At 35.5% G+C, this 13,158-nt stretch overlaps 1 protein-coding gene across 2 annotated transcripts in view; it reads right to left on the reverse strand.

The window, feature by feature from the left end:
• The window catches only part of LOC140160748 (mitochondria-eating protein-like), a 100,458-nt gene that overhangs the window by 57,392 nt on the left and 29,908 nt on the right, over window positions 1–13,158 (reverse strand). The window contains exon 4 of one of the 2 annotated variants that reach the window (XM_072184047.1): window positions 1,504–1,599. The exons of the other annotated variant lie outside the window; for it this stretch is intronic. Coding sequence (XP_072040148.1) covers window positions 1,504–1,599 — 96 coding nt within the window. The remainder of the gene's footprint in view (window positions 1–1,503; window positions 1,600–13,158) is intronic. 2 annotated transcript variants of the gene reach the window in all.

Raw genomic sequence — 13,158 nt, forward strand, 5'->3', positions numbered from 1 at the left:
TAACTTGCGACAAGTTACTTATTTTGCATCAAAGGAGGAATTCTTCCTATTCAAATACATTGGTAGACCACCCGCTGTGCTTGGGGTCACATTTCATAATGATAATATGTCTGCGCCCATGGGTGTCACATGTCCAGAAAATTTTAACATATTATTTTTTGTTTTTTAGTAGATAGCACTGGTATCAAGATAATATTGATACCAAATAATTATAGATAAATTTCCTGACTTTGCTATTGCCAGTATATAGCACTAAAATGAATGTAACATTAGTATTATTAATATAGTCTACCTCGAGTCACCGGCACTACCTTTGAAGTTCAGCGTCTGCTGCGTTGGCTTAGCGTGGTTTCTTGCGTGTACATATGTGGCACATTGATCGCGCGCGTAAAAGTACGTATACGCACCAAGTAAAGCTAAGCTAACGCAGGACACGCTGAACTTCAAAGCTATATATAGTGCCGGTGACTGCCGGCGTCTGCTGCGTTGGCTTAGCGTGGTTTCTTGCGTGTACATATGTGGCACATTGATCGTGTGCGTAAAAGTATGTATACGCACCAAGTAACGCTAAGCTAACGCAGAACACGCTTCAAAGCTATATATAGTGCCGGTGACTCGAGGTAGATATATTTACTTTGAATCACATGCTTTGAATCATAATATTCAACAGCATTGTTACTTTCAGTAGATAGGAATGAGTTAATGTCACTTTGATACCAAATAATTAAAACTGTAATATTCCCTAACCTATCTCCAGAAAATAGCACTGGAATCAATGGCATTCTTATACCACATGGTTACAGGTATGTCTCAACTCTGCTATTGCAGTATAGCAAAAAATAAATGTCATTTGATACCACACAATTACGACGAATTACCTAAAATTGCTATCTGCAGTAGATAGCATCAAAATCAATGTCATTTTGATCTCCAAAAATATTGCTATCTGCAGAAATTAGCACTGAAATTGATATCATTTTGGCACTACTCAAATAAAGGCATACTGGTATTTAAGCCTTGGTGGTAAATTGACTGACATTGCTATCTTCAGTAGATAGCACTAAAATCAATGTCATTTGGATGGTATATTCCACGTCTCAACTTTCAACAGACAATATACATGTAAATGACACTTTGGATGCATCAATCAACTAATTGCATTCCATGAAATGGGTTGTTGGTGGTATATTCTACAAATTGCTATCTTCAGTAGATAGCACCAAAAGGATTGTCACTTGGATACCAAACAAAAAGATTTTTCAATTGCTTCGGTAAACAGTACAGAAATCAATTGTTTTTGTAAATTCATTGACATTGCTATCTTCAGTAGATAGCTCTGAAATGAATGTCATTTGGATACCAAACAAGAAATATTTTCACTTGCATTTTAGCTTCGGTAGACAACACTGAAATCAATTATTTTTGTAAATTCACTAACAATGCTACCTTCAGTAGATCGCACTCTAGAAGGATTAAATGTAATATTTTATATTGCAAGCTTACTTTTCCCTGAGCAAATTGGCCTCGTCTGCACTAATCAATGCCTCACCAACAGAAACTTGTCTTTCATCATTCAATCTGGCTCTGGTATCATCCAACCTGCACAAATCAAACAAGATAGAACACAGAATAACAAAAATAAATTGGTTTTACTCTGAATATCATCATTATCAACAACAACAACAATACGAATAAGAACGATTTTACAACATGAAAGTAAACCCTAATGGCCCAAAATTTGGCAAAGGAAAAAAGAAAGAAGGAAGAAAAAAAGAAAAGAAAAGAAAGAAAGAAAGCAGCCCTCGAATTAAGGATCTGAAGGGGCACAACAACTTTTTTAGGGCAAGTTGATAATTGCCATGGATTTTCTCTGAAAAGGCAAGGCAGCACGGCAGTTTGTAATATTTCAAGAGGGCATCATGCAACTGTTGAAAATTTGAGAAGGGCACCAAGGCAATTTCTCAAAAGTGAAGAAAACACACACAAACATAGATAGATGATTTTATAATGAAGGGGCAGGGCTGGGGCACCGATGGCAACTTCATTAGAGGGTACGGCAAGTGACTGCCTTGGGTAAAGGACATGTTTTGAGGGCATTGGCAAAATGCCATGGGTGCCGTGGGTTAATTCGAGGGCTGAAAGAAAGAATGAAAGAAAGAATGAAAGAAAGAAAAAAAGAAAGAAAGAAAGAGAGAAAGAGAGAAAGAGAGAAAGAGAGAAAGAAAGAAAGAAAGAAAGGGTTGACTAGACTTAGCTGTGGTCTAAGACCACGAACACAGCCGTGTGGTGACCCCTTAATCACCTTTGACCCCAAAATATATGAAAACCCCATAGACATTGGCTAATGTCAATGCACGTGTCCACGTGGCATCACTTTGCTATGCTTTTTGTGCCAGCAGGGACATTTTGAAGGTATATCGTTTTATACCGGAAGTGACCCCTTACTGACCATTGACCCCAAATGTGTGTACACCATATAGACACTGTGTTATAACAATGCATGTGTGCAAGTGGCGTCACTGTCCCACGTAATTTGTGGAAGAAGAAGCATTTTAAAGGTATTTCGTTTTATACCGAAGTGACCCCTTAATGACCTTTGACCCCAAATAAAATAATACCACATATAAACTGGGTAACCACAATTCATGTGTGAACATACCGTTACTGTCCTATGTTTTTCTTAGCAAATAAAAAATTTTGAAGGTTTTTCGCTTTTTACCGAAGTGACCCCTTAATGACCTTTGACCCCAAATCTGTGTACACCCCATAGACACTGGGTAATAACAATGCATGTGTGCAAGTGGCGTCTCTGTCCTACAGAATCTGTGGAAGAAGATGCATTTTAAAGGTATTTCGTTTTATACCGGAAGTGACCCTTAATGAGATTTGACCCCAAATAAAAAAATACCACATATACATTGGGTGACTGCAGATCATGTGTGAACATACCGTTACTGTCCCATGTTTTACTTAGCTAATAAAATGTTTTGAAGGTATTTCGTTTTATACCGGAAGTGACCCCTTAATGACATTTGACCCCAAATCTGTGTACACCCCATAGACACTGGGTAATAAAAATGCATGTGTGCAAGTGGCGTCTCTGTCCCACATAATTTGTGGAAGAAGATGCATTTTAAAGGTATTTCTTTTTATACCGAAGTGACCCCTTAATGAGCTTTGACCCCAAATAAAAAAATACCACATATACATTGGGTGACTGCAGATCATATGTGAACATACCGTTACTGTGCTATGTTTTATTTAGCTAATAAAAATTGTTGAAGGTTTTTCGTTTTATACCGGAAGTGACCCCTTAATGACCGTTGACCCCAAATCTGTGTACACCACATAGACACTGGGTAATAGCAATACATGTGTGCAAGTGGGGTTGCTGTCCGACGTAAGTTGTGGGAGAAGATGCATTTTGAGTTGAAATCACGTTTTTTACCCCTGTGACCCCTGCGTGACTATTTAACCCCGCAAGTTTCATATGACATGTAGGGGCACGGTCAATGATTATTGTGACCAAGTTAGGTCAAAATCGATGTAAGCGTGTGAGTGCTAGAGCAAATGTAATGGTTGACAGAAAGAAAGAAGAAAGAACCTGTAAGAAAAAAGACACAGCCGTTACTAACGTCACGGCTGTGTAATTAGGCTTATTTTGTGGACTGCAGCTCATATCCAAATATCAAATTTAAAAATCCATCAGAAGAAATTTTGAGAGGTCACAATAGGCAAAAAAACTGAAGCAATGACTTGATGAAAGGCTACGAACAATAACCTTGCAATTTTTTTCAGATATTCTTTGCAATATTAACTTTTCTCATGTATGTAATTCAAAAGAAGTTAATTCAGACAATTTTCTGTTATGACTAATGCATTACATCTTAAGTGAGCAAAATCATTGTATGTATGTTTACCTTAAATTATACTGATGAATTTGTATTCACATGATCTGTCAATTATTTTCCCCCACAATTTGACAATTTCCACAACTAAATCATAGCATTTCAGATATGGATTTCACAATTAGAACCAAATAATTGGTGGAATATGGGGGTGTCATTATTGATTCCCTCAAAACATCTTTCCTCCTAGCAAAGTTTTTAAACGGAAATGTTAGTTATGTCAGCTGTGTCTCATTTCAATCTACCATGGAAGAATGCATGCATATATGCATGTATTCAAGCAGCAGTGATTTGAATGAAATATTTTTGCTAAATATTTTATGGTACAACTGTTAAGGAGTTTACCTCGTCTTGCGGTAATTATCTCCTTTAAAAGGGCATTTACCCCAAGCAAATTGCAATTCAATCGAATTTTTTTTACCATTTGCAAATAGGAAATGGATGTTATAGTTTAATTTAATATAGCAAAATGATCTCTCCCATTCTCTCTATCAACATTCAAACTGTTTGAATGCCCAGTAAAATATTACTGCTATGCATGGTAACAGGAATATCGATGGCTTAGAATCACTATGCTAAAAATAACTAACTACATCCAAAACAGTTCTTGATGTATCATTGAAACTACCAGAGGAGTGCCCAGACCACTGGAAGTCATCAAATTTACCAAGTGAAGGGCTGTTGGATCAAGGTCCATGACCACTGCAAACTGCAAACTAATGCAAAATAGTCAAACCCCAAGATCGTTCAGTGAGAACCAACTACATTTATACACTGTATTCCATGTAAGCAAATTACCAATGTTAAACCATCCAGCTTTATATTTTCTTTACCCGAGTACAGTGGTAATGACATTAATGACATAAACCTAGAGATGATGTCTGCATACCCCTGGGCAGAAATGTAGGCAGCCAGTGGCATACAGTGTTGTTGTTTTTCATCTACATTGTGCCAATGTTCAGTGCGAACCAACTACATTTATACACTGTATTCCATGTAAGCAGATTACCAATGTTAAACCACCCAGCTTTATATTTTCTTTACCCAAGTACAGTGGTAATGACATTAATGACATAAACCTAGAGATGATGTCTGCATACCCCTGGGCAAAAATGTCAATTACACTGGTAGAAGAATAACACCATTATCAGCTTACAATCAAGGTTAAAATAAGATCTGTATTAACAAGAATTCCTCATGGTCATTCCTACTCTCTTTATACATTGTACAAATCCGATGAACAAAAATAAGTTTCCAGGGCATTTTCATGAAGGAATGCGACCTTGTATATAGCTTGCTTCCTGTAATATGAACAACTGCAAAGCTATGAAAATGTATGTATCATTATAGATGTTAATCTAGATAGGTCTCAAGATACAGATTTTGAAATCTAGGACAACATGCTTGAGCTCATTTTGGTTATCCTCTCCACTATTGCCTTATGCACATTGCATCTGACACTACCTTACACTAAGTACTATAAATTACAATCATGAGGAACTCACTTTGCATAGAGTAGACACAAAAATCTATAAACGCTACAATTTTCTTTTAAGCAAAGTATTCTACTTTCTATAGTTTAAATAGATGAATTTAATTTTAAAATTCACGAAAAAAACAAACTAGGCCTAAACTGGAATTTTATTTGAAAGAAAACTATCCAAATTGTTCAAAAATAGTAATGCTATCTTCAGTAGATAGCACATATTAATGTTATCTTCAGTTGATAGATAGCACAAAGTAATGCTATCTTCAGTAGATAGCATGTAGTAATGCTATATTCAGTAGATAGTATACAAATATATACTGCCATGAGAGGTTCTGGTTAAAACTATGGGCCCGAGGTGAGATCAATAGTATTAATTGATCTCAACGAGGGACCATAGTTTTAACCAGAACCTCCGAATAAAGGCAGTATATATTTGTTTTATATACTTCATTAATATGTTCTTTGTTCATTGATTGGTTAAAAGAAAAGTATTTGACGTTTTGACGCTCCAGCTTTTATCCCGAGTGAACAGCACGACCAATTTAAGGCCAACCTATATTTTGCCCTTCAAAAAAATCGAATAGGCTAAAATCGGGCTAACCAATTACAGCAGCGAAACCACGCTATATGGCAGTTTCGCATCGTGAACTGTTCCGTCACATCGAATCTGCAGCGTCGCGAAGGCATGGTCAAAAGTTCTATTTACGGCTTGGAGGTACTATTTACGGCTCATCCGGGACATTGAAAATACTATTTACGGCTTAGAGGTACTATTTACGGATTGGAGTACTGATGGTAGAACTATTTTTGATCATGTGATCCACTTTTAACCAATCAATGAACAAGAATATATTAATGAAGTATATAACACATAGTAATGCTATATTCAGTAGATATAGTAATGCTTTTATAGATAACACTTAGTAATGCTATCTTCAGTAGATAGCACATAGTAATCTTCAGCAGGTATCACATACATACTTAATACTTACTTCAGTAGATAGCACATAGTAATGCTAACTTCAATAGATATCACATAATATTGCTATCTTCTGAAGATAACGCATAGTAATGCTATATCTTCAGTAGATAACACATATTAATGCTATCTTCAGAAGATAACACATAGTAATGCTATCTTCAGTAGATAACACATAGTAATGCTATCTTCAGAAGATAACGCATAGTAATGCTATCTTCAGAAGATAACACATAGTAATGCTATCTTCAGTAGATAACACATAGTAATGCTATCTTCAGAAGATAACGCATAGTAATGCTATCTTCAGAAGATAGTAATGCTATCTTCTGAAGATAACGCATAGTAATGCTATCTTCAGAAGATAACACATAGTAATGCTATCTTCAGAAGATAACGCATAGTAATGCTATCTTCAGAAGATAACACATAGTAATGCTATCTTCAGAAGATAACGCATAGTAATGCTATATTCAGAAGATAACACATAGTAATGCTATCTTCAGAAGATAACGCATAGTAATGCTATCTTCAGAAGATAACACATAGTAATGCTATCTTGTGAAGATAACGCATAGTAATGCTATCTTCAGTAGATAACACATAGTAATGCTATCTTCAGAAGATAACACATAGTAATGCTATCTGCAGAAGATAATGCATAGTAAAGCTATCTTCAGAAGATAACACATAGTAATGCTATCTTCAGAAGATCATAGTAATGCTATCTTCAGAAGATAACGCATAGTAATGCTATCTTGTGAAGATAACGCATAGTAATGCTATCTTCAGTAGATAACACATAGTAATGCTATCTTCAGAAGATAACACATAGTAATGCTATCTTCAGAAGATAATGCATAGTAATGCTATCTTCAGAAGATAACACATAGTAATGCTATCTTCAGAAGATAGTAATGCTATCTTCAGAAGATAACACATAGTAATGCTATCTTCAGTAGATAACACATAGTAATGCTATCTTCAGAAGATAACGCATAGTAATGCTATCTTCAGAAGATAACACATAGTAATGCTATCTTCTGAAGATAACGCATAGTAATGCTATCTTCAGAAGATAACACATAGTAATGCTATCTTCAGAAGATAACGCATAGTAATGCTATCTTCAGAAGATAACACATAGTAATGCTATCTTCAGAAGATAACGCATAGTAATGCTATCTTCAGAAGATAACACATAGTAATGCTATCTTCAGAAGATAACACATAGTAATGCTATCTTCAGAAGATAACGCATAGTAATGCTATCTTCAGAAGATAACACATAGTAATGCTATCTTCAGAAGATAACATATAGTAATACTATCTTCAGTAGATAACACATAGTAATGCTATCTTCAGTAGATAACACATAGTAATGCTATCTTCAGTAGATATGCACATTTCATCTGTCACTACATTTTGCAACTAATTACAATCATGTGGAACTCATTTTGCATAGAGTACACACTATAAAGGTGACTATCAAAACATACAAGTTTCTTTGTAAGTTTCTATAGATTGAATAGATGAATTTGATTTCACAATTAAAGAAGAAAACTAGGTCTATATTGTAATTTCAGTTGAAAACAAACTGTCCAAATTGTTCACACCATATTAATACTATCTTCAGTAGATATCACATAGTAATGCTATTTTCAGTAGATAACACATAGTAATACTATCTTCAGTAGATAACACATAGTAATACTATCTTCAGTAGATATCACATAGTAATGCTATTTTTAGCAGATAACACATAGTAATACTAACTTCAGTATATAGCAGATAACAATGCTTGTATGCTACCTTCAGTAGATAGCAGATATTTGCAGGTTAATTATTCTGCTTCAACACAAAATTTTAAAGACTCTAGATGAATTGTGTACAAAATCAGTTAAAAAAGGAATTACGCACACCATGAAATACAAAACAATCTGGTCAGACAAAGTTAGGCAACGTCTGACAAAGTTTTGTGCTTTTGTTTTATTTCTATATATACCGATTAGTGTTTAATTTATATGTAACTGGATAGTTGAACAAACTATCATGACTATTTGACCTAAAAAGCCTTGTGATAAACCTGTTATCCCTCAACAACAGTATGTAAAACAGCTGACAAATTTGCTTTGCATACAACAATTCATGGTTATGAACCAGTTGACTTTTTGTTAAATTCCATAATTCTTTGCGGTTATGAGATGTCATCATTTGATGTTATCATTTTGATGTCATGCCGATGTGCACTTTGTTTAGTGAACATCGTTATTGCACATTTCAAAGCCATGAAGTGCACAGTATATGTACATTGGCGTGATGACATCACATGTCTTATCGCAAAGAATTACTAAAACAGTCAATTGCCTTCTCCCCATTTGACTTTCATGTCAATTTGTAAGGAAGACATGCACAGCAAAGCAGCAAAGAATTGTTTGATTGACAAGCTAACTATAGAGGGGGAAATGGGGGTAAATTTGACATTTAGTTTTCAAAAAGGAGTTTGCATAATTGTCACTTTTAAAAGCTTACGCATTGTCTTCTCATTCTGAAACATTTTTTGTTGGCCTTGATCACAAAGGATGGTCAGTACAATAGCACGGAGTATTTCAAATTGGCATACTCATGCAAACTTGGCATCAGTTACATTGATCGATGCCAAATTCACTTTACCGCCTCCCTGCAGCATCATATCTATATTCATTTCATCAGGTGACTCTAACCTATAAAAAATATCCAAACTAACTGCAGCTGTCACCCTGTATGCAATCCCTTTCATGTCATTTGCTCAGTTAATGCCTGGGTTGGGTATAATCACATGCATAAGCCTGGCTTGTTTCCATTAAGTTCAACGCCGTACCTCACAAAATTTCTGAAGGGGGAAAAACTGCTAAGTCATTCAACTGACCCTCTCCCAAAATGATTTTTTTCTGTGTCAAGTGCTAGTGGCGTAGCGTGGGTCATCATATTGGGTGGGGGTGGAGGAACCGCCGACTATGATTGGGGGGCACCGGGTCTGATTGGGGGGGTGCACATGCCATTTTTTGGAAATTTTCCTAAGGGATTTTTTTAATTTTGCAATCGATTGGGGGGCCTGAGCCCCCTGTGCCCCTATGATGCTACGCCACTGTCAAGTGCATGCATGCACATTGTAAAGTGTGCAAAAATTGCAATTTTGTTTTAATTTTACCACTGATTTAATTTCTCTTTATCACATAATAACAGTGAATTTGGCTCAATTGATGGTAATTTTATTTGGCCATAATTGTATATAGGCTAGATGTTTATTACTTTCAGGTAAAATTTTAACCAACCTCCATAATGTAAGTCGTAAGAACTTTGATTAGTTTCACTTTCTCGATATATAAAATTTTAAATTTGGACTGATTTAAAATTACTTTTTAACCTTGAAATGGTTTGTAAATATAATTTATTTTTAGAGTTATATTTTTCATATCCTGGCCATATTGATGGTAAATGCTCTTACCACATTATGACAAATTAGTGTCCAAGAACACTCTTTACCATACGGTGAAAAGCTGGTAAAGGGACTTTTGGGCCACCCTGTACCATTATCACATATTTTATGTGGTTTAGTTGTACTCAGCAAAGTAGCATGTACTGTTTTCAGGGTTTGTTTTCAAAATCTTTTGTAGTTTTGCTTGTAATACTTGGTGTGTCAGGGATTAAAGTACTTTTTCACAAAATATTAAAACTTTGAGTCCAACCCCACCTTAAAATCAATCTACATTTCCTGGAAGCTCACATAATACAACTTTCTGTGCTATCATTCGATCCTCCTTCGGATATATACTACTGGGCCAACAATACAAATATGTTTCTAGACTAAGCATACAATATCCATTGACAGCGACATGTAGCTTCATAATGCCTCTTCCCTATACAAAATAAGAATATCAAGTTTATTACCAGTGTAGGATACTAAATATACCTCAAGATCAATTCCAATTTTAACTGCTCTCTCCAGAACGCCAGAGGCATCCAATTTTTTTAAATCGATACTATAAACATCCGTCCTTTTTTCCCCTCACACTCAGACATGTTTGCTTGTGCAAAGGTATTCAGCAACTTGTTTTTATACATTCACTTTGCCGTTATTTCACTTGACCCGCCTGCCTACATGCGTGCCTACCTTGTTTATTTATGTCTATAGATCTTGCATCAATAACTAGCTCTTGATCTTATTTCCCAAGATGCCAGTGTTATTATGTTTGTTTGTCTTAAAACAGGTGTAAGGTATTTATTTAAAAAAATATTTTTAATTGGATTAAGATTCTTGAAGTTGGGATGTAATCGTATATATGGCACATGTTTGTGAATATGTTGTTAGAGCATTTTATTTCATTTTTCTATGAAAACGAATTAGAGCCAACTACCAGTATATCAATCAAATACTCATTTTGTTGTCTAATAGACCCTTTCGAATACTACATCACTTGTCCTCATTTAAATAAATTTCTGCTCTCCATAAGGTACCACGGTACAATGCACATGTTAAAATACAATAATACAGGTGATAGGTACGGATGATTGTGGAATCGAACTAGAGACCTGTCCCTCTGTCAGTTAGAACCCACATTGGTACTGGACTTACCAGAATTGGCACAAAACCTTCCAGGAAAAAAAAGACAAAACAGGTTTTCTGTCCAATTTGACCATTAATTGAGATGTTTGGCCCAAGCCTTGGGCATAAAAGTTCAATAAATGGTCACATTGGCCTAACAACAAAACCCTCAGAGGGAATTAACAGAGGCAGTTAGGCAAATAATTCTGAATAGGTTTCCCTCTATATGACCTCATATCAATACTTACTAGTCAAATGGGGGAGAAATGGTACCCCATCAATTTATTTATTCAGAACAGGGTTTTCCAATCTCATAAATATTTACCATCTCCAACTTATCAACTCTGGTAGCCACACATAAACAAACAGTACATCCCGTATGAATCAATGATGAATATGAAATGAACTGCAGTTCTTTAGCTTTCACTCAATCTATGGTTAAAAGTTGTTGACCTGTTTTGGTGCATTCAATACCATAGCATTCGTTACAATAAATCAATGCTAAATGCATGGTCTGGCCAAGCACTCCCATGCCATTTCAAATGTCTCACTTTATTGCTAGATGGCGTCATATATTTGCTATTCTTATTTACCACCTGCGCAACTTAGCCCATGGATATAATTGCTTGTTGAGTGACCAGAGTGGCTCAAATGACTAAAATGCATAGTTCATGATACTTGCATACCGGTACCGATAGTGTTAGGCAGTTGACACCTTTTTTAAGTAGCTAAGATGAAATGAAAGGCCTATACACGTACCTTTCAAACTTCAGAAAGCAAAGATGTATTTTATAGGGACATATTGCCGAACACTACTTAACTCTATGTTGAAAACAAAGTCATTGTCATATCATTTTGAACACACATTCGCTTCAACAGTGCCTCATACACCTTTCACATCTTTTCATGGCATATTTTTTGACATTACTTGGGCTATCAAAGTTTGAATGGAATCAATTAAGTATTGAGAGGCCTCACACAGGCAATCAACCGAATAAATTATTGGCGCTTGTGCAATTTTCAGACCTGAGATGCTCTTAAAAAAACACAATTATTAAAATAAATGTTGAAGTTAGCTTAACATTTTCTTCAATAAATATATTTTGTGAATGGTAACTGAACTTTTCCAGCCTTTTTCAAATAAAAAAACCAATCCTTGAGAAGCCCCTTCATCACATCTGTCATATCACTCAAAGACACAGGAGGGGTCATTCAATGTCAAGCACTAGGAAGGCTGACAGAAACACAGAAAGTAACCATGTATGCACCAAATATGATCTGTGCCTGCTGTGTTTTCCTCTTACTACATGTAGTACTGCAATGTTTCATACAGGGAAAAAAATGGAAAAATATGATGAGAAATGATTAGCTCGGAGGGGGGATACAACTAGCTTATGCTTGGCAAGAATATTACTTTCTTAGTTGCAGGACAGGACATTGCCCTGCTATATATTAATATGGATTTCTGTGTGCAAGTTGTCTTGTTTTCACTGATCTTTATTTAGCTGTAGGAAGAATTGAAAGCTTACTAAATTCTAATTACAGGGTATGATTACAAGAATTTAATGTTATAAATTCTTGTCTATATTTGTGACCGTTCACGGCGAATGAGCCGTAAATTCCTCCCCCTGTCAATTTTGTTTTATTTCATGTTTAACAAATAAGCTTTAAAATGGTATATCATTTGACTTCAAACGATACCCATAAGCGGGGTTATAGTTTGTTAAACTTTGCTCCTTCAACGACATTGAATACGACATTCGTACACATTTTACGCTGTAACTCAGAATACAATTTAGGGAATTACGGCTCATTCGTGCTGTACGGTCACATTTGTCATCAGGTCAATGGATGGATACAAGCCTTGTGATGCAGGCATGAGAAAATTCTGAAAAAAAGAGGAAAAAGCATGTAAAATATGGTAAAAAATGCTCAAATCGGGCTAAAAAGAAATCAAAACTGATAAAAAAAGAAATGTGGGCAAAAAAGAAATGTGGGCAAAAACAAAAGGAATTCCTTTAAAAAAGAGAAAATTCTTATGCCTGATGATGGATTGTCTTACTTATAAACCTAGTCAGATTGGTAGAGTATTGAGATTAAGCCTGTCGTGGTCATTCTTCAGTCTTGGAATCTCTCTATTGGATTCCGACCTGCCTCTTCTTAGTAAGCGTCGTGATGTTGCTTCTCTGTGTCACTT

This window comes from Amphiura filiformis, chromosome 9 (assembly GCF_039555335.1).
Source record: "Amphiura filiformis chromosome 9, Afil_fr2py, whole genome shotgun sequence".
NCBI classification, from domain to species: domain Eukaryota; kingdom Metazoa; phylum Echinodermata; class Ophiuroidea; order Amphilepidida; family Amphiuridae; genus Amphiura; species Amphiura filiformis.